The sequence below is a fragment of the Buteo buteo genome, chromosome 12 (assembly GCF_964188355.1).
Source record: "Buteo buteo chromosome 12, bButBut1.hap1.1, whole genome shotgun sequence".
NCBI classification, from domain to species: domain Eukaryota; kingdom Metazoa; phylum Chordata; class Aves; order Accipitriformes; family Accipitridae; genus Buteo; species Buteo buteo.
The window spans coordinates 39,613,272-39,633,774 of NC_134182.1; the positions used below are offsets into that span (position 1 = coordinate 39,613,272).

The 20,503-nt window shown below is 69.2% G+C and overlaps 2 protein-coding genes across 3 annotated transcripts; both read right to left on the reverse strand.

Annotated features, from left to right (window-relative positions):
• Positions 1-14: 14 nt before the first annotated feature.
• NUDT18 (nudix hydrolase 18) lies at positions 15-3,209 on the reverse strand. 2 transcript variants are annotated; one of them, XM_075042104.1, is made up of 4 exons: positions 3,143-3,209; positions 1,479-1,663; positions 1,179-1,392; positions 15-813 (listed from the first exon to the last, which is right to left on the reverse strand). In XM_075042104.1, the coding sequence occupies exons 2-4, from the start codon at positions 1,632-1,634 to the stop codon at positions 218-220; spliced, it is 966 nt and encodes a 321-aa protein (XP_074898205.1). In that variant the 5' UTR covers positions 1,635-1,663; positions 3,143-3,209; the 3' UTR covers positions 15-217. The 2 variants fall into 2 exon arrangements, with proteins under 2 accessions (XP_074898205.1, XP_074898204.1); XM_075042103.1 differs by lacking the exon at positions 3,143-3,209 and having other exon boundaries at positions 1,479-1,754.
• Positions 1,707-12,662, reverse strand: HR (HR lysine demethylase and nuclear receptor corepressor). Its single transcript, XM_075042193.1, is given in 21 exon segments — positions 1,707-2,688; positions 3,143-3,247; positions 3,799-3,866; positions 4,271-4,329; positions 4,415-4,534; positions 4,661-4,828; positions 4,904-5,043; positions 5,122-5,241; positions 5,691-5,766; positions 5,913-6,084; positions 6,177-6,401; positions 6,500-6,663; positions 6,822-6,900; positions 7,077-7,198; positions 7,279-7,365; positions 7,464-7,613; positions 7,689-7,918; positions 8,364-8,550; positions 8,995-9,853; positions 10,567-11,400; positions 12,581-12,662. Coding segments are annotated over 20 exon segments (4,896 nt in total). The 5' UTR covers positions 11,350-11,400; positions 12,581-12,662.
• Positions 12,663-20,503: the final 7,841 nt, after the last annotated feature.

The window sequence follows — 20,503 nt, forward strand, 5'->3', positions numbered from 1 at the left end:
AGGTGGATGCAAGAAGCAGCAGCCGGGTTTATTTCTGCTCTGGCTGGCTCTCAGCCCCACCTCGGCCAGGACACAGCACCATGTCCTGCCCCAAAACATCATCCCAGCCATGGGGGGGGGCCTCTCGCATTTGGCACTGCAAGCAGGACCCCCCGGGGTACATATCCCAGCTGGCCTCCCCCGTGCCCAAAGCCAGGCTGCTGGGGCTTACCGGGCACTAGCTGCGGATGGGCACCGTGCCCACGGTGCGGAGCCGCTGCAGGATCCGGCCCCTCAGGCTCTCCTCCTCCACATGCCACCAGCGGAAAGCGGGGCCACACGGCTCAGGGGGGGCAGCCCCAGGGCTGCCAGGAGGGATGCTCAGCAGCACATTGAAACAGATGCCATCAGCCCCCCCAGGACCCCCGGCCTGGTGCTGCAGCCCCAGCAACCCCAGGGGTCCCGGACGGGGGTCCGACGGCAGGCAGTCCCGCAGCAGCCGCAGGACGGGCAGGCGGAGACCCCCGCGGAGCTCGGCCGGGGACATGCCGCAGGCCACCACGGGCAGGTGGGGGGTCCCGGCGGTGCCCAGCAGGACCCAAAGGTCCCCGGCGTCGTTGGCGAAGGCCACCAGGAGCCGCAAGCAGAGCAGGGCGCAGGGCAGCTCCTGCGGCAGCGTGGGGGGATGCGGGGGGCTGCGGCGGTAGCGGGCGGCGAGGTCCAGCAAGGGCAGGATGTCCAGGGCTCGCAGCGGCAGGGCGCAGGGGTCTCCGGCCCACCACGTCGCTTGCAGAGACTCGGCGTCAGCCTCCTCCAGGGTCTTCAGGGTCCCACCTGCGGGCAGAGAGACAGCGATGCCCCGGCACAGGGGTGGTAGGGGACAGCAGGACCCCGGCACTGGGCTGGCAGGGGGTGCCGGTGCCCGGTCACGGGTCTGGTGGGGGTACCGAGACCCCATCACGGGGCTGATAGGTGACACCGATACCCCAGGACGGGGTTTGTGGGGGGATGGCCGTACCGGTGGCGGTGCCGGCAGGGAACGGCGACGCCCTGGCACAAAGGTGGCAGGGGATACTGATGCCCATCATGGAGCTGGCAGGGAACACGGATGCCCCGGCACAGGGCTGGCAGGGAATGCGTCAAGCGAGCCGCATCCTTCCCACGCCCCTTCAGAGCACCAAACGGGCCCAGGCACGCACCGGTGGGGCGCGCGAGGAAAGCGAAGCGGATCCACGCCGGCCCCCTCTCCTCCAGCGCCAGCAAAGTGAGGGGTTCGCACTCCAGCCCCGTCTCCTCCTTCACCTCCCTCCGCATGGCAGCCACGATGCTCTCGCCGGGCTCCATCCTCCCGGCCGGCAGGTACCACCTCCCGCGGCACTCGGGCTTGGCCTCCTGCACCAGCAGCACCCTGTCCTGCGGGGAGGAGGGAGAAGGGTCGGGTGGGCACCGGGGGGCACCGGGGCGGGAGGGTGGGGGGTCCCGCGGGGGGGCTGCCTCACCTCCTCGTTGAAGAGCACGGCCAAGACGATGTAGCAGGCGTTCCTCCCCAGGCGGATGGGGACGGTGGGTGGGGGGGGACCCTCGAAGCTCGCCCCCACATCCCAACCGCCGCCGCCCAGCACCGCGTCCAGCTCCGGCACTGGAGCTTCTCCCATGGGAGCGGGGTGGGGGGGAGCCCCTCAGGCTGGATGGGGAAGGGGGGGGGAGCAGAGCCCTCAGGCACCCACTCAGGGGGTAGCGGGGTTTTGGGGTGGGGAGGGCACCCCCCAGACGTGCAGGCGGGGGGACAGGGAGCCCCGGCGCTGGGTGGGCTGGAGGAGGCGGTGAGGGAGGGGGTCCGGCGATTGCGGGGGGCACGGGGAGGTGCAATGAGGGAAGGGGTCTCCCAGTGCCGGGGGGGTGCTGGAGAGGAAGGGCTTGCTGGACTGGGGGACGTGGAGTGGGGTGTAACTGGGGAAGGATCTGCTGGGCTGGGGGGGGACGTAGCAAGGGAAGAGCTCGGTGGCCTTCGCGATGCAGGGGGGGGTGCAGTAGGGAAAGGGTCTGCTCGACTGGGGGACGCCCAGGGGGGCGCAGGAGGGGAAGGGCTGGCTCGACTGCAGCGTGTAGGAAGGGAAATAGTAAGGGAAGGGGTCACTGGGCTTGGGGAGGCAGGGGGGGCTGCGGTAGTGGAAAGGCTTGCTGGACTGGGGGAGGCATGGGGGGGCACAGTAGGGGAAGGGCCGGCTCGACTGCAGGGCGTACAGCGGGCTGTAGGGGAAGAGCTCGCTGGATTTGGGGATGCGGGGGGGGCTGCGGTAGGGGAAGGGCTGGCTCGACTGCAGGATACAGGGGAAGCTGAAATAGGTGAAGGGTTTGCTGGACTGGAGGAGGTAGGGGGGAAAGGGTTTGCTGGACTGGGGGACGCTGGGGGGAAAGGGGCGGCTAGACTGGGGAACGCCGGGAAGAACGGGCCTGCTCGACTGGGGGATGATGCCCGGGGTGGGGTAGGAGAAGGGTTCGCTGGGCAGCGGGGTGCACGGGGGGCTGGACCAGGGGGAGAAATCGTCAGGCTGAGGGGGCCAGGGCGTGCTGGACTGCAGGGTGCTATCGGGGAAGGGGAACGGGGCGTACGGGGGGGAGCGGGGGCTGCAGGGGGGGGAGCTGGGCTGCAGGGCGCGAGAGGGGAAAGGCGAGCCGGGCTGCAGGGTGCGAGGCCGGGGTGCTGGGCTGCAGGGTGAGGGGGGGGTGCTGGGCTGCAGGGTGCGAGGGGGGGTGCTGGGCTGGGAAGGGGGGTGCAGGGCTGCGGGGGGCAGCGGGAGAAGGGGCTGCGGGACTGCAGGGTGGGCCGAGAGGCTCAGCAGCAGAGGAGGGCCCCGGGTCTAGGCCGTGGGTTTGCGGGGCGCAGTAGGGGAAGGGGTTTGGGTTTGGGGGGGGGTGCAACGGGGGGGGGGAAGGGCTTTTTGGGGTGCAGGGAGGGTTTGGGGGGCCGCGGGGTGCAGTGAGGGGAGAGGCTGGGGTGTGCGGGGTGCAGCGGGGGAGGGGGTTGGGGGGGGGGCTTTGGGGTGCAAGGGGGGGTTTTTGGGGGGGGTGCAGGAGGGAAGGGGCGCAGGGCGCCCGCAGCCCCCCCCTCCCGCTCGCCCGCCCGCCCCGCCTGCCTGCGCGCATGCGCCACGGCACTCACCGCGTCCCCCGGCCTCCGCCGCGCCGTCCCCGCCCACCCCGCTCCGCCGCCCATTGGTCAGCCCGCCAGGCCAGCTCGCTTTCCATTGGCTCGTCCTGCCGCCAACTGCCCCGCAGGGTTGGGGGAGGCGGGGTTTGGGCTTAAAGGGGCCGGGAGGGGCGTGGAAAAGTGCGTGGCGCGCCCTGCGCTGGCGGCGTTAATTGGGCGGTGATAATTAATTGCAGGTGCCGATTGCGCCGTGCCGGTTGCACGGAGCCGATTGCACGGTGGCGATTGCACGGTGCCCGTTGCATGGTGTTAATTGCGCGGTCCCCATTGCACGGTGCAAATTGCACGGTGCTAATTGCACGGTGTTAATTGCACGTCTCCCGCAGTGCATGTGGCCCTGTGCAGTGCAGGGTGCGGATTACACGGTACGGCTGGCACAGGGCGCAGCATGCAAGGGCTGAGGCCTTGTGCACCGTCCTGGGGGGGGGCAGCCCATTTTTCCCCATTATCATTAGGGCAGCTCCAGGCCATGGTCCCGCGTGGTGCAGAGCGATTCCCCTGCACCCCAGCCCTGGGAGCACCGTGCTCCATGGATGGCGTTGTTTCTCTCCTTGGGATGGGGCTTTGGGCCGGTTGCTTTCCCAGGGCAGGGCAGGATGGAGCTGTACCCTGGAACCCCAAACCTCTTGACAGCGACGAGACGCGACATCCAGATGTTTCCCAGTTCTCTCTGAGGCTGCCAGCGCAGAGACCGCGCCAAATTCATCTCACCAGTGGCCCTCAGCCACTCACCAAGGGCTGGGAGCACCCCGTGCCATCAGGGCACACTGCCAGACCCCGGCTTTGCCGCCCCACCCGACCATCCCTGACCACGGGTGGGGGTGAGGGTGGGCTGATGCCGCACAGGAGGGAGACACCGAGGCGGGTGCTGGTGGTGCCGGCAGCCCCGGCACACTGCAGACGCTTTATTCCCCGGTTGCCCGGCTCCCACCCCGAGCTTCCCCAGGTGATCGTGGAGCAAAGCACCAAGCGAGAGGTGTCCGGCTCCGGCTCCCCGCGGCATCTCGGCCGTGGCCGTGGCCGTGGCCGGCAGCGCTGGCTTTGTTCGAGCATCCTCCCGGCGTGCCGTGGCCGCCTCACTTGCAGCCCCGCAGGACTCCCACGGCCTCCCGCACAGCGGAGAAGATCATGCCGTCCAGCTGCAAGGGTGGAAAGAGGGGGGGTCAGCACCACGCACCCCAAACCAGGACCCCCTCTACAGCCCCCGGATAGCCACCCACTCACCTGGGCACGAAGCTGGGGCGCAGCCCCGGGGGGATCGGTGCTGTGGTCCCAGAGGCGGGTGGCATTCTCCGGCGAAAGGAACCGCTGCTCCACGCTGATGGTAGCGGTGAGGGTCTGCACCTGCCCGTGGCACGGTGGCATCAGGGGCCGGGGCTCAGCCGTGCCTCAGTTCCCCCAGGGGGCTTTGGCACAGCTGCACCCCAAAGAGCTGGGGGGGGGGGGGGTGTGTGTTACAGAGCTGCCTACCTGGTGGGGAGCCCCAGCAGGGACCAGCACCGCGTCCCCCAGGAACTGGAGGAGGGTCCAGCAGCTCACCCCGCACTCCTCGCGCAGCCGCCTCCGCAGCGAGAGGTCCAGGTAGCGGGTGGGGGGCTCCGCCGTGGCCGCCCCCTCCTGCCCTTGGTCCTCACACGTCTGTGAAGAGCCAGGGGTGAGCAGAGCCGGGGGTCGGGGGGGCTGGGGCTGCTCGGGGGGGGTGATGGCACCCACCTTCTTCAAGAAATCCTGGATGCGGCCAGCATCCTCGGCACGGAAGATGTGCCACAGGGCACCGGGCCGGCTGCCGGCATCCCAGAGCCGCTCCTTCAGCAGTGCATCCACGCCATCGTCGTCGGCTTGCAGGAGCAGCTCTGTGGGTAAAGGGTTGCTCAGGGGGTTTCAGAGTGGGGGGCCGGGGTGGGGGGACCCCCTCCACGCTCCCACCTTACCCTGCCGTGCCGTCGGCCGCTCGGGCAGCCACGCCGCGGCGTGCACCAGGACGCTGATGGAGTCGGTCGCCTCCACCGTCAGGTTTTTGGTCCCAATGGTCCGGTCCTGGGGATGCACGCCTGGAAGCGGGAGCGGGGCGGTGGGCGAGAGGCGAGCATCGTCATGGGTGGGGGGAGCCCAGCTCACTCCCCCACCCCGGGCACCACGGTCCTGCCGGGTGGCACTCACCATAAGCCACGCAGACACGCGGGCGCAACCAGCGCCGGCCTCGCTGGCCCCGCAGGTAGGCAGCCAGGTTGAGGTGGCCGGTGGGCCCGCAGTACTCCGGCAGCGGCAGGCTGGCACTCAGGTTGGCGGCCCTGCGGCACAGGCACGGTGTTTGAGGCCGGGGCACCGGCTACCGGTGCTGCCAAAGCCGCCTCGGTGCCCCCAGCCCTGCTCGCTGCATCCCACACCGGGATGCATCCCGCAGCTGCGGGGGGCTGGCACCCAACCGGGCAAGAGGAGTGGGTGCCGGGCTACCAGGGAGGGGGGAACCCACCCTGGTGAAGCTTCTGCTGTCACCTACCGGCACACCTCCATGTCCCCAAAGCCACTCTCCAGCTTCAGCAGGTCCCCACCGCCCTGCTCCGGTTCCGGGGATGCTGCGGGAGGGAGCACGGCATCGCACACGGGGATGCGGGCATCATGCCGCCGGGCACCACCCGGGGAGGGAGGGATGCTCGGGCTGGCTCACCCCCCCCCACTCTGAAATCACACTTGAGACCCCGTAAACTCATTGCACGCTTACCCGCGCTGGCGGCGAAGCCGTCCCAAAACTCCTGGCTGCTCATCTTGACGCGGTCCGGTGGTGCCCGCAGGTTCACCGCCTCCACCGCCTGCTCCCCCCGAGCCATACGGAAGGATTCCGGCCCCCACAGCCGCCCCTCCAGCCTCTTCTGTAGCCCTGAAACAAGGACGGGCTGCCGGGGCAGCTGGGGCTCAGCAGGGCCGGGGTTGGGGGGGGGTCCGCGGTGCCACCGTGCATCCCCAGGAAAGGAGGGGGGGGTCTTACCTGGCCCCTCCGCCAGTGCTCCTGGAAGAGCTTGTAGTTGCTGGCGTGGCCGGGGTCGTGCAGCCAGAGCAGCCCGCTGGGTGCCAGGATGCAGTGGGAGACGGGGGGGCCGGGAGGACCAGGGGGACTGGGGGGGCTCAGCTCGCCCCCCGCTTGCCTCTCCTGGATCTTCCTCTCCACCACCCGGGCGATGATGCTGTCCAGGATGCTCGTCAGGCGGTTGTCCTGGGAATGGGGAGGGGATCCCTATCAGCCCACCCTGGCCACCCCCCAGCTCTATCAAAGGGGGGGGGGGGGGGGGGTCAGCCCACCCCGGGACTCACGCTGGGCAAGGCGGGCGAGACGGGGGCGAAGGCCATGCGCACCCCGTCCTGCCCCAGGCACAGCTTGACGGCGGTGGAGGCGAGGAGGTCGCAGAGGGTGGAGGTCTGCACGGCCCCCCGGGGGGGTGGCTGCCCCGGTGATGGTGGTCCCCCCTCGGGCCTCTCTGCTTTGGGGAGAAAGGGGTCAGGGCTGCCCCTGCCCTCCTTTGCCTCTCACCCCCCCACACCCGGCACCCCGTAAGGGATGCGATGCAGCATCCCTGACCCCCCCGGAGCGGGGCTGTCCCCGCAGCGGGGGGGGGGGGCCACCAGCCAGCCCTACCTTCTTTGATGGGCCGGGAGGTGTTGGCTTGGCCATCGCTGCTGGGTGGGGGGGTGGGCACCGCAGCCCCCATCGGCTCCTGAAACACCCCGGTCCATGCAGACATCCTGGGGGGAGCCACATCCTCCCTCTCCCCAGGGGGGTCCCCTCCCCAACATCATGCATAACCCCCCCCTGCAGGCACCCTATTGCAGGGGTTGGGGTGCACCTGCACCCCCTTTTCCTTCCCATCCACAACCCCCCCCCACCCCATACCTGCCTGCTCCCCGGGGGCTCCGCCGGGCTCCGCTCCGCAGCCCCCTCCCCGCAGGGACAACGCGACTCGATGCCAAACTTGACCCGAACCTCGTGCAGCTGCTTCCAGAGCCGGGTCAGGACTGGGGACAAATGGGGACATGCGGGTCAGCCCCGGACAGCACATGGTGGGGGGGGGTCCCAGGCTTGGGGGGACACTCACCGCGAGTGGGGACGAACTGCGTGGGGACGAGGGACGCGACGTGGTGGTCTTGCCCAGGGACGCACTCAGGTGGCCGCGCCGGACCCTCTGCATCGGGGAGAGGGTGGGTTTGTCCCCGCCAAGTCCCCGTGGGGCTGACACCCCCTTTGCAAGCCCCCCCCCCCCCCCCCCCCCCATCCCCGTACCGTGGCCGTCAGCCTCCCGCCTGCTGCGGTGGCAGTCGGGGCACAGCTGGAAGCCACATCTGGCGCAGCTCCAGTGGGAGTTGAAGAAGCCACGCTGGCAGGCGTCGCAGAGCTGGGGGGCTCCTTCCCCCCGCCTCCAGGCCGTCACCCCTGTGGGAAACACGGCTCTCAGCCTCCCCTGTGCCCCCAGTGTCACCCCCCCCCAACACCCCGGTCCCCACTTACCCTCGGGCCTGCCGGGGGCTCCCGGCCACGCGTCCCTGTCCCTGCGGACGGCCTCGCAGAAGGGGTCCCCCAGGACCCCCAGCAAGTATTTGGCCAGGCAGAGGCTGTTGCCCGCCCTTCTGTTCCCTCGCTCGGGGCCGGGTGCCTCCAGCCGCAGCGTGTCCCCCTCCGTCTCCCCCAGGGTGCAGAAGCCATCGACACCCAGCTCTCCGCCATCCCCGAAGGCAAACCTGAGGGAGAGAGGGGATGGGAGGGGATGCTCCAAAGTGGGGAGACAGGAGAGGGTGCTCTAAACCGGGGAGATGGGAGAAGATGCTCCAAAGTGGGGTGATGGGAGAGGATGCTCTAAAGTGGGGTGACAGGAGAGGATGCTCCAAAGCTGGGTGATGGGAGAGGATGCTCTAAACCAGGGAGATGGGAGAGGTTGCTCTAAAGTGGGGTGATGGGAGGGGATGCTCTAAACTGGGCAGTTGGGAGAGGATGCTCTAAACTGGGGTGATGGGAGAGGATGCTCCAAAGCAGGGTGATGGGAGAGGATGCTCTAAAGTGGGGTGACGGGAAGGGATGCTCCAAAGCAGAGTGATGGGAGAGGATGCTCCATGCATCTCGACATGGGCTGCTGGGAGCCCCCCACCCTGGCCAGGGCTGCGAGCTCCCCAGGAGCCCCAGGCTCACCTACGGAAATGCAGCAGTCTGCAGGTGCTCTCGGGGGAATCCTCCTCCTCCTCCTCACCCTTGGGGTCCCTCGTGACCCAGGCGGCACAGGCACAGCACCGGGGGATGCTCTCGGGCAGGTCGGTGCAGGGCACGCTCTGCAGGCACCACGGCTCCCGCAGCTCCGGGCCAGCGTGGCTCGGCGAGTCTGGGGGAGACGGGAGGTGCTTTGGGACACCGTGCGTGGGGACACACCAGCCGGGAGGGACTGGCACGCCATGGCAGGGGCTGGAAACTGGGCCAGAAAGTAGGGCTGGAAAGTAGGGCTGGAGATCTGCAGAGGTCAGGGCTGAGACACCGGCACCTCGCCAAGGAAGGCTCTGACCCAGCGACGACGCTTGCCACCCACCCCGGGCATCACACCCGAGGGTGCCACGCTGCCCCAGAGGGGCATTTCTATACATCCCTGCCCTGGGAGTCACTGCCAGACCCAGCCATACTGGGAAAAACCCAAGCACAGCAGGTTTCCCAGCCTTCACGTGTTCACACCTCGTGTTGCGGGCGCTGGGAACCGGGATGCCAAACTTCCCCAGGGATCTGGTGCTGCCACCGCTCTCTCCCCTGCCCCACGGTGCACCCCCCCACACCTTACCTCCCTCTCCCAGCTCCATCCTCCTCTCCTCCGGGTTCCCTCCGCTCTCCGTGCCATCACCCAGGCATGCCGCGGCCACGTGCTCGGTGGCCTTCGCGCCCCGTTTGGCTGCCCCGGCACCCTCGCCGGTAGCCCGGGGTCCGTCGGCTGTGCCGTGCGGGCGCTTGGCCGAGCGTTTGCCCTCACCGGCCGGCTCCGGGCCACCGTCCCGCCGGGGAGCCTTGCAGCGCGGCAGCGACTGCTCCGAGTGCCGTGTCAGCCAGGTCTTCTTGAGCTTGGTGTGGTTGGTGGGTGGGCATGGAAAACAGCCCCCAGGGTTGCCCAGGGTGGGCTCGAAAGGACCGAGCACCCCACAGCCCGCCCCCGGGCACCCATCGCAGCCCGGCGTGGTGCAGAGGCAAGCCGGGGGCGGCTCCGGCTTGGCAAGGGCCATCGGGTATTGCCCGTCCGTAAGCGGAGGCGATGGGTCGGGCTCCTCTGGTCCCAGCGGCGAGCCGGGCTGGAGGCTTTGGTATGCCAGGTGCTCATCTTTGGGTTCAGAGGGCCGTCCTGGCCCCGGTTCTGGGGGGAAATCAGCGGCGTGGGGCCGCGTGCCCACCCAGGGACCCCCGCAGCCCCCCGCTGCGCTGGGCTGCAGGAGGAAGAGGGGGTGGCTGGTGCTGGGGGGAGGCGTGCGGGCATGGGGAGCGGGCACCACCGAGCTGGCCCCTGCTCGGCCATCCCTCCACGGGGCTCCCGGCAGCTCCGGCACCACCGGTTCCCCTTCCCCGTCTCTGTCCTGCCCCTTGCCCAGCAGCTGTGATGGCGCTTGGTCCTTGGCCGGGGGGTGGAAGGCAGGTTCCTTCTTCGGGTAAAACTCCTGGAGGGGAGCAGAGGGGTTGTCAAGGCTGGTGTCACCCCAGATGTGGGTGCCCGTCCCTGCCTCCATCACCCACATCACTGGGACATGGTGATGGGGAACATCCCCTGGCCCTGCCTCAGTTTCCCACCACCACCCTCCCAAGCTGGGCAGCTGCCCGGTGCTTTCCAGTCCCAGGTAGCCAAGTCCGTGGGGTGCCCGTGTCACCCCTGCCCGCGTGGGAAAGGAATGGGGAGCCGCAGCGGCGCGGGGTGCGACGGGCGCACCCACGGGCTGGCAGCTCTGCCTCTCGCCGCCTCCGTGCCACGGCTCCCGCCGCCGTGACTCAGCCCGGGGGCTTGCATCACGCCACGGGGCTGCCCCGGCCAGGAGAGCATCATCCCCCCCACAAGGGGTGCATTGCCCCATCCTTCGGGGGTGCTGGGACCCCTCTGCCAAGCTGCAGGAGCGAGTTGGGGGGCTACAGCCCGCTCGGGGACCGCCGACGCCGGGTGCAGCCCGGCCCTGCCCTGGGTGCGGGTGCCAGCATCGCCTTTCGCAACCCGCCGCTCCCAGCCGGGTTCAGCCGAGGCTGGAGCCCATCGTCACCCAGGGGAGCCTGGGCACACCGGAGAGCCGAGCTCCAAGCATCCCATTCCGGAGCCAGGCCGTGGGAGCCAGAGCCGTGCCGCCATCGGAACCGGGAACCGGCACGGCCGTCCGGGGTTACCTACCTTGTTCCCTGAGCCGGAGCAGTCGTCGAAGGGGGTCGGAGCCGCCTTGCACCTTGGCGGGAGCCCCAGGTAGAGCGGCTGGCCCCAGGCGGGCACGTAGGAGCCCAGGCGCCAGTCCACGCCGGCGAAGCGCCCGTCGCCCATCGCCCCCGGTCCCTCCGGCCCCCCGCCACCAAACGGGGGGTCGGCCGGGGGTCCGGCGGGCAGCAGCGAGGACAGGAGGAAGGGGCAGTGGCGGAAAGCCGGGGGGTCACCGGCCCCATCTCCTACAGTGGCGCGGGGCTTGCCGGCGGTGCCGGGGCGCTGGCTCTCCGGCCCCGGGAAGGGCAAAGGGTAGCGGTGGTAAGCGTGGCTGTAGAGGGCCAGGGGGGCCAGCACGGCCTCAGCCCACCGTGGCCCCGGGTGCTCCTTGCAGGGCTCAGCCCAGCCCGCCTTGGGCTGCCCGTTCCTGGGGGGCAGCAGCGGCGGGAGCTCAGCTCCATCCTTGGGGCGGCACAAGGCGTCCCGCAGGCACGGTGGGGCCGGCGGGTAGGGGCAGCCCAGCTGGCCACCGGCAAGATCCCGACCCGGCCCCAAGCATCCCTCGGAGCCCCTCCAGGAACACCCCTTCTCCGTTCCATAGCTCAGCTTGCCGGGTTCCGGGCAGCCTGGAAGTCCCAGTTCAGCAACGGCATTTCGGGGCAAGACCATCCCGCTGCTCTCCATTCCCCGGGCGTCCTGCGCTGCCTCCTGGGCTCTCCTCCACCTCGGTGGGGTCTCCCCCATCCTCGCTTCGCTGGCCATCCTGCTCTGCCACTCATGTGGTGCTCAGCGGCGTCCCGGGCTGGCCGGACCCTGCGGGCAGGGAGCGGGGCATCAGCGGGGCATGCCACACCGCACCGAACCCTGCCAGGGCAGCCGTGCGGGGGTTGCAACGGGGGGAAATTGAGGCACGGGGACGGTGGGGGTCGGTGCTTGGGGAGTGGGTGTTTTCAACCCCCCCAGTTCCATCCTCCCATGCTAGATAGGAGGTTCCCTGGCACGGCGAGGGGATCCCGGTCTCCCATGCCCCGCGGCATCCGGAGGGATGCACGATCCGGGAGGGCACGTGGCTGGAGCGTGGGTTCCCACCCCGTCCCGTCCCTCCTGCACCCAGCCCGGCGGGGTTGGCGGCCGGGACGCACCTCGTGCCCACCCCGTCCCTCCGCACCCAGCCTGGCCCCGTGCCCGGCCGCTGGCACCCAGCGTGGGGAGACCTTGCCCTGCGCAGGTATTCGCCTCCGGTCAGGGCTGGGTTGCGCTTCCCAGGAGGGCTTGCAGCAAGGGGGGAGCTCCCAGCTCCCAGAGGCCCCTCCTGGTAGAAATGCCTGGGGGGATTTGCTGGATTAACACTCCTCCAGGACCCAGGCCACACACAGACGCGGGGTTCAGAGCCAGTCCTTGCGGCAGCCCGCGATTGCATCCCTTCCTGGCGGAGCAAACGCCACCCCGTCCCCTCCTGCCCTCCCTGCCCGGCAGCCGGAGAAACCGAGAGGGACAGGCATGGGTCCCTGCGAAATTGCAGCCCTGCTCCGGGATGGGACCGAGCCACCTCGATGGCCGGGCAGGCAGCCAGGATGGGGACAGGGACCGGAGCATGGGACAGGAGGAGCCTGCATCCCCAGAGCTGCCTCTCCCCCTCACATCATCTGCCCAGGGGGGGTCAAAGTCCCCATTCCCACGCTGCTGCCCAAGCCCCTGCTGGGGAAGCACCCCTGCCCAAGCAGGGGCACCCCAAGCACACCCACCCTGTCCCTCCACAGCACGGGACCCTGCCGGGCTCTCCCATCCAGCCCCGTACTGGGAAGATGCTCCCAGCGCATCTCCCTCCCAGTGCCCCAAGGCTGCCCCACCAGATGCCATCCCCAGGATCCCCCCAGCTCCCCCAGGCTCGCCGGTGCAACGATGTTCCCTGCCCTTTATCCCATCCAGAGCACAAAAAGCCGGTCCGGCAGCTCGGCGAGCATCCCCGCCGTCCCACAGCACAGCCAGCTACCTGGAGAGTCCATCGGGGACCCCACCGCCTCCCCTACGGCGGCGAGGACGAGCCGGTGTCTCCGCCGGCGGCACCGGGTCCCGGAGAGGCGAAGCCGGACAGATCGGAGTACCTAGACCCACAGGCTGAAGGGGTCTGGCTCCGGGATCTGGAGGAGGCAGAAAGCCACCCGGGCAGCCCTGGGGACGTTCTTCTCCGAATGCTGGAGCTGAAGTTTTTGATCCATTGGCCTGGGAGGCTCCGTGCTCCTCCTGCCTATCGTCCTACGAGCGGAGGCTCCCGGTGTGCCAGGGAGGAGGGATAGCGGCGGGGGGGGGGGGGAAAATCGGGGCACCCAAGGGAGCGACGGCAGCGGCGAGCGGGACCTTCCCCCGGCTCTAGGCAGCCTTGAGCATCTTGGGGCGACGGACGGCAAGACGAGGCGGCGGCGGCGGCTCTGCTCCTCGCGACCGTGCAGCCTCCGCCGGCTCCCACAGCGACTGGGCAGGCGGGAGGGCTGCCGGGGCTGCTGACGCCCAGGAACCGGCACGGCGCTGGCAGTGCCGCCCAGCCCCGGGGGCACCGGCGCAGGCAGCGGGCGGCCATGCCAAGGCGGGCAGGTGTGTTCTGCCCCGCACGAAGAAAGCGCCCTTTGTTCGGCAACGCGGCCGAGCCGCCCCGTCACCGATGAAAGACGCCGGCCGCCCGCTCCGGGCGAAACTGGAACGGGAGAAATACCGGGATGGGCCAAACGCCCCAGCCCCAGTGCCGGGGAGGGCTGGCGGTGGCATGCCTGGCACGGAGCACGCGGCCACCCCGCAGGCTGGGGAGGTCCCAGGAGCTCACGACCCCTTCGGTTTTGCCCAAACGGTAAGGATCTGGCCTCAACCCACGCTGCCACTTTGCCCGTGCTACGGGCCGAGGTCGTCCCGCCTCGCGGCTGAGCCTTGTCCCGCTGCCGCCGTCCTTCCTCCGGCCGCCTGGGATGAAGGCAGAGCTCCTCTGCCTCCCCTCCTGGCTGCAGAGCCCAGGACAGCCAGGCAGGATACGATCCAAGGGGTGCCGAGGGGCTAACGCGGAGCATGAGGCTGCTATGATAGCATCCCCACGCTGCCGAGGGCCGAGGACTACCTGGGGACCCTCAAACCCCTGCCCTGCAGCCCACCGGGCTCGCACGCATCCCCAGCTGAGCCCCCCCCGGCCCGCTGGGCGAGATCCGGGACCCATCACCCTGCCGGTGCCCACACAGCATCCCCCCCCCCACGCACACGCACACCCCCCCCAGCACCAGTACCTCCCAGCAGCAAGACACACCACCACCCCCAAACCCACCAGCTCCCACCACCCTGTTGCCCCATGGCGGGGTCGACGCTCCAGCCGGGTGCACGGGGCAGCGTTCCCAGGGGAGGGGATCAAGCGTGTCCCCCAGGTGGGTGCCCCATTTCTGGGCTCCCAGTGAGGGACTGGGGCGCTGGCGGGGGGGTGGTGGTGGGGGGAGAACTGGTGCCAGCAGCACCAGGCGGATTTACGTAACGTACAAGCGCTTGTGTCCCAGGGACACCCCGCGCACAGCTCGCACGCCTTACATAAACCGCAGCCGCTCCGCACAGCCTCCCCCGGCACGGCTCGGCACCGTTCCGGCACAGCATGGCACTTGGGGGTTGGCGGGGCTGGGGGGCGATGGGGTGAAGGCAGGCCACGGCCCGCGTGAGCCGAGCAGCGTGATTAACATCAGACCACGGGCTGCTTCTTCGTTAGAGCTCAGCAGCTGCCGTGTGGTCTGGCCCCGCTGGGAGCGAGGAGCCACGGTTAACCCTTGCCGGCCGGGGCACGGACGTGGCTTGGGGTGCTGGGTGCCACCAGGGTCCCTTCGCGATGCCGGCGGGCATCCGTCGGTCCCCATCCCGCCTGCAGCGTGGGGGAAGCCATAGCGGGATCCCCTTGAGCCCCGCTTGCCACGGAGGGGAGGGTTCGGGGGGTGGGGGGTGCCGTGGCACCCGGTTGCTGCTCGCTGCACCCACTGGGTGCCAGGGAACAGGGAGGGGACCCAGACAGAGCTCGGGGCGTGGGCGAGCCCGTGCCTTCCTGCGATGAGAAGGTGCTGAAAGACAAACTCTCTTCCCATTCCCTCCCTCCGCTCCCTGCGGATGATGGCTCCGGCAGGGATAGGTGGGGGAAAGCTGGCAGCCGGGAGGGAGCCCGGGAAGGGTTTGCAGCATCCTGGCACGGCCGGATGGGTCAGCGGGTGCCCACGGCCATCGGGACCGTCGCGGCAGTGCGGAGGGAACAACCGAGGAGGGGAGAGGGATGGACGTGCCACCCCGATGCTAGCAAGCCCCGAGGAGAGGGTGACGAGCAGTCCTTGCTGGGGCAGGGAAAAAAGCAGGGAGCGAGGGGGGAGGGGGGGATGCCAGAGGGACAGGAGGGAATTTCCCACCCTGCACTGGGGCAGCATCTCTGGGTGCTGCGCCCTCCCCACGCCCCGCTCACCCGGCTGCCCTTGGCTCCCGGCCATGGCGGGGCTGTTCCTCCCGTGCCGGGGAGCCCGAAGACCTCACAAAGCCTCCTCGGGGGGCCAGCGCAGCCCTCGCAGGGTAGCCACACGGCTGGCAAGTTTTTCTGGGGCTTGGCCACCATCCCGCCCCGTTCCCAGGAGCGGGCTCCGTGCCTGCCTCCCACGGCACAGCGGCTCCAGCCGGAGTCCCCCCGCTCTCTGCCTGTCCCAGCACGACCCATGGAGGGTCCCCCAGGGCAATCCAGGGGGGTCCGGGCTGGGCTTGAGATTCGCCAGCTCAAGCTTTGCTGGGAGAGAACAGCCCCCCCCCCCCCCGAGGGGGGGCTCTGCCTTGGTGGCTTGGCACAGCCGGCCCCAGAGCTCCAATCTCCCTGGTTTTTCCCCTTAAATCAGAGGGCGAGCAGAGGGACTGCGAACACCCACGAGCCAAGCGCTGGCCAGAAAGACGCCGCGGGAGGCCGGAAGCGCCCGAATTAGAAAACTTGGCATCCCCGTCCCGCTCGATGCCGGAGAACGGGGAGAGACACTGCGAGGACGCGGGCTGGAGGGACCACTGTCCCCGCCGTGTCCCCTGGCACTGCGGGGGGATGCGTGGCCGTGTGGGGCAGGGGGCTCCCGGGATGCTCCGGTAGTGGGGAGGGGGACGGACGGGGGTCCCGGTGCAAAAGGCTCAGTGGTACCCCAACAGCCCCTCTCTGCGCTGATGCTCTGGCCGAGGAGCCTGCCAGCCCTGCGCCGGTGCCCATGTCCCCTGCCCTGCCTGGGCTCTGGGCTGGCTCCGGGCACCCCGGGGAAGGGCTCCGCAGCCCCCGGACCCACAAGCCACCTCTGGCTGGGAAAGCAGCCTGAAATCCAGCCTTTTTCTCATGCGACATGGACTCAAAGTGCCCCCTCTCCAGCTTGCCCAGAGCCCCCTCCACATCCGCACAGCCTTTCTTCCTCCTCCTCCTCCTCCGTCCTCCTCCTCCCAGCCCCAGCACCGAGCCCAGCACGCACCTACCTGCCTCCACTGTGGCGCAGGTGAGGAAGATGAGGGCGCAGGCAGAGGAAGGCAGCCCCGTTTCCACCCCCCGCTTTGCCCAGCACCGGGTGCGATGGCCGCGAGAGCTTTCGCTAATCTGCACCCGGTGCTTAAAAAAAAAAAAAAAAAATTAAAAAAAAAATAAAAAAAAACCCACGTCAAACCTTCAGGAGTCTGGAGGCTGCAGCGGAGCGGAGGGCACGGGAGGACACTCACTCCCACACGAGCAGCTTTCTGGGAATTAGGGCCACAGCCCAACTGCTCTGGCAGCCTGCGCTCCCCTCCAGCCCTGGCTGCCGGTACGGCGTGGCCTGGGCAGCCGCCCCACCGGTACGGCCCCGCTGCCGCAGGGTCGGACGCCGCTCTCGGCCCTAATCTCCCGCTTTCCCTCCGGGGAGGTGAGTAAGCATCGCTAATCCCGCTCGCTTCGCTGCTGGAGAGAGATGAGCTGCTTCTCCCAGGCTGGGGGGGCTGCATCCCGACACCCCCTTGCCCTTCCTACCCACTCCCCCGCCAAGGGGAGGGCAGCGCGGGTCACCCCTTCCCCGGGGTGGCTCTCGGGCGCTGCGCACCCTCGAGTTGAAGGCTGGGATGGGGCAAGGAGACGGAGGCAGGTTGTCTTCGTCGGAAGGGTCCGGGGGACGTCGTAGCTGCCCCGCTGCCAAACCCACCTTCGCCGGCGTCCCCCGTGCCAGCGGCTTCGTGCCAGCCCCGCACGCGGCGGGGGGGACGCTCAGCGGGGCTGCGGGGCTCAGCCACGGACGACGACGGATGCTCCTTTCCCCACATCCCTCCTTCCCATCCCCGGGGTTGGGGGGGGGGGGGAGGACAGGCAAGACGAGGCGTCCCGGCGAGCCCCAACGCAGCGGCGGTGGGGGGGGGGGGAACGGTGCCCGCCGTGTGCCACCCCCTCGGCTCCCCCTCACCCACTCGGGACTCCTGTTTAGCCAGCCCAGTGCCAGCAACCAGCTTCAAATACCTTGATGTAATTAAAAGCTCGCCCCCGGGGCCAAAGGCTTAGGACGGCAGCCAGGGACACGGGCAGCCCTCTGCCACCTGCACGCAGAAGAGGCAGGGCAGGCAGCTGCCCGCTGCCCCCTCAACGCGGGGTCCCAACGGCACCTACCTGGGAACAACCGGGGTCTTCTGCCCTCAGCCCGGACCCCTCTTCTGTCCCCGCCGTGTTCCCGGGGTGCCCCACCACCGGCCGGCCATGGTGATGGGTAGACCGGTACCGGGCAGGCGATGGGGTATCAAGGCTCCCGGCGCGGGGAAAAGTCACGAACGATGGGCAATCCCCTGCCCAGCTTCTCCTGCCCGAGCAAGGCGGTGCCTCAGTTTCCCCTCGGCGCCCGTCGTCGCTGCGTGGTCTCGAGCGGGGTCCCCAAAATCCTCAGGGAAAAAACCTCTGGTGTCACGGCAGGGACGCGGTTCCAGCCCTTGGGAGACGGAGCCGGAATCGTCCTCGGTGCCAGCGCGGGCAGGGCCAGGCTGCGAACAGGGCTGGCTGGGGACAGACGGGTCCCCGGGGGGACAGGCAGCTGCAGGGGGGGCGGGGGGGAGTAGGGATGCAGCATTCCTTCAGCCGTGTCCTCCCACACTCCCATCACCTCGAACGCTCCTTCCCCGGCCCCTCCTGCCACCGCTTTTCCCACCCGCCATCCTCTTCCTTGCCATCTTCTTCCTCACCAGTGGGGTGATGGGCAGCCCCCGGCGGGGGCAGGTATGTGTTTGAGGACGTGATGGGGGGGGGGGATGCTGTGGGTCCCCCCCCAACCCATCATGGGGAGGGAGGAAGGTCTTACCTGCCCAGCGGTGATATGGGGGGGGGGCTTTTTTAGCCCCTGCCTGTGTGAGCCCCCTGCCCGCGGGCAGCACGCCGCCTGCAGCTCCGCATCACGCCTCCTTGCCCTCTGCGGCGGGAGGCAGCTGAAAGCTCCCGGGGGCTGCCAGAAAAAGAGACTGCATTTAAACAACAGACATAATTATGCTTTTGATACCGTCTGCTAAAAATACAACGCGGTGCCGCGCGGGGAGCCATGTGTGTGCGGCCTCACATGGCTCCTGCTCGGAACAGCTGACTCAGGCTGGGAGCCCAGCGGGGACCAGGGGCAGGGGGCACCCGGACCCCCGTTGTGGAGGTGCCAGCCTGCGGGTGGGTGCTGCTCTGGCAGGGACCCCCCAAAACAGCTGGCTTGGCAGCAAGGGGGGCGAGGGTAGCCCCAGCATCCCCTCCCCACCTTCCAGAAGGGCAGCAGCCCCCAGGTTGGCTGCAGTAAGGGTAAAATGAGGTGGGAAAGGGGCAGGGAGGCAGGTGGGGGGGCTGTGCGAGTGTGGCCGGGGCGTTCGGTGGCACCAGCACGGGTTTCGGGGGGCTCAGCCGGTACCCGGCCCCGGCAGCAGCACGGGGGGATGCACGAGGATGCCGAGCGGGTGGGAGCGGTGGGGCACCGGGGACGGCACCCAAAGCAACCAGCGGATCCCCAGAGAGGTCCGGCGGGCAAATCCTGTTAATGAGTAACGGCCCCCGCCACCCTGTGACCCAGCGCTCCCCGGGGAGGGATGAAAACCAGCCACCCCCCCCGCCGCCGCAGCCCCTGGGCACTGACCTTTGGCGGTGCCAAGGCACCGGCTCATGCCGTCTCCGGGCTGCTGCCCTCCAGGAACGGGCAGTGCCTGTCCCAGGGGCACCAGCTGCCCAGGGTTCAGTATCCTGCTTCCCCGGAGCATCAGACATGCGCCTGTGTCATTGGGAGAGGGGACACCCCTGCATCACCCCGTCCCCCCCCGCCAGCTCTCAGCAGAGCGGAGCGAAGGGACAGAACCGCTTCCCTCGACCTGCTGGCCACGTTTCTTTGGATGGAGCCCAGGATACGGTTGGTTTTCTGGGCTACTTACGGGGGAACACGAGCCACCCGGATTACGTGACGTCCTGCGAGCCCCCTGCGCCGCAGGGGTACGCTTCACCCCGCTCCGGCGGGGACCCCGCAGCGGTGCCAGCCAGGATTCAGCCCCCCCCCCAACCGGTGCCAGCACAACCTGGCACCCCCTCCCAGGAGAGGACCATCGCGGCGGCCGGGCGAGCTCAGGTCAGCCACTTAATTGCTGGGCTGGGGAGCTGCCAGGCGAGGGAGATTACGGCTTTGCTGACTGCAGCCTGGCACAAGCCCGCGAGCTGACACAGCTGGGATCAGCGCTGGCACCGGAGGGGGCCGACTCGGCCCCAAGGGGACAGGTTGCACCACTCCGGGGGCAGCTTTTGTGTCCCCTCCTTGGGTTTCTCTCCCTGGGGAATACACAGGACGCTTGCCAAAACAAGGGTCGGGCGCCAGGACTTCTGGTTCCCTTCCCAGCTCTATCTTAGAAGTCGCTGGTGCTTGTGCCTCAGTTTCCCCAAGCTGGGAAACAGAGCAGTCCCCGCTGACCTCCCACCCTGGGGACGGACGATGCTCAGGCTCCAACGCTGCTGCCGCCTCACTCGCAGCACAGCCCCAGCCCCTTCCCAGCCAGCCCTGGGGCCGCCGTGGAGGAACCCCACTACCCAGCTCGGCATCCCAGCACCAGTATCCAGGGCAGGCAGGCAGCCCCAGCAGCCTCCCTGGGCTGTATCCTTGGAGGAACCGCGCTCCCTAAGCGGCTTTAGGGGGATTACGGGCAGCCCCCTGGCCCTTGCGTTGTCCCCACCCAGCCTTCCTTCTCCGCCGCTTTAAGTAATCGTCTCTGAGACAGTTTTACATCGCTAATCCAGTCACCTCCACCTAATCTGCCCCAACACCCCTGCCCGCCCCGGGCTGCCCCCCTGCCCAGCTCTGCACTGGGACGGCTGCCGCCCCTGGGGCAAGCAAAGGGAGGGTGGGTTGCAGGCAGGGGCAGACGCTCTCCCTGCCCCAAGAAGACCCCCAAAGGCAGAAAGCAGCCGGGGGCTAAAAATAAAGCTGGCCTGAGGGGTGAGGGCAGGAAGGATTGGGAGCGAGGGGATTGATGCCAGAGAGCAGGGCACCAGGGGACAGGAGGGCTCCCGGGGGCAGGAGAGGCAACACGAGCGGCGTTGTCACCTCATGCCACCCTGCCTGCCCCAGAGAAGCTTTGTGCCCCACGTCCTCCGCTTGGGCAGGGGACAAGTCCCCAGGGGAAGGAGCAAAGGGAGCTGAGACCCCCCGGGTGAGATAGGGGAGTCCCGGGTAGGGAGAAGGCAGCTGGCCACGGCCAGGGCCATCAGGACAAGCCAGGGCTGGCAGCCAGGATGGGGAACGTCTGCCTGCAGCCCTGGCTGCGTGCCGGGGTCCCGGGTGTCCCAGCGGGGCCACGGCTACTGCAAGGAGGGGCTGAAATGCATCCCTGCACCCCAGCACCCACCTCCCTGCACCCTCACTCCTGCTCTGCCCCGTGGAGACCGAGCACGACACCT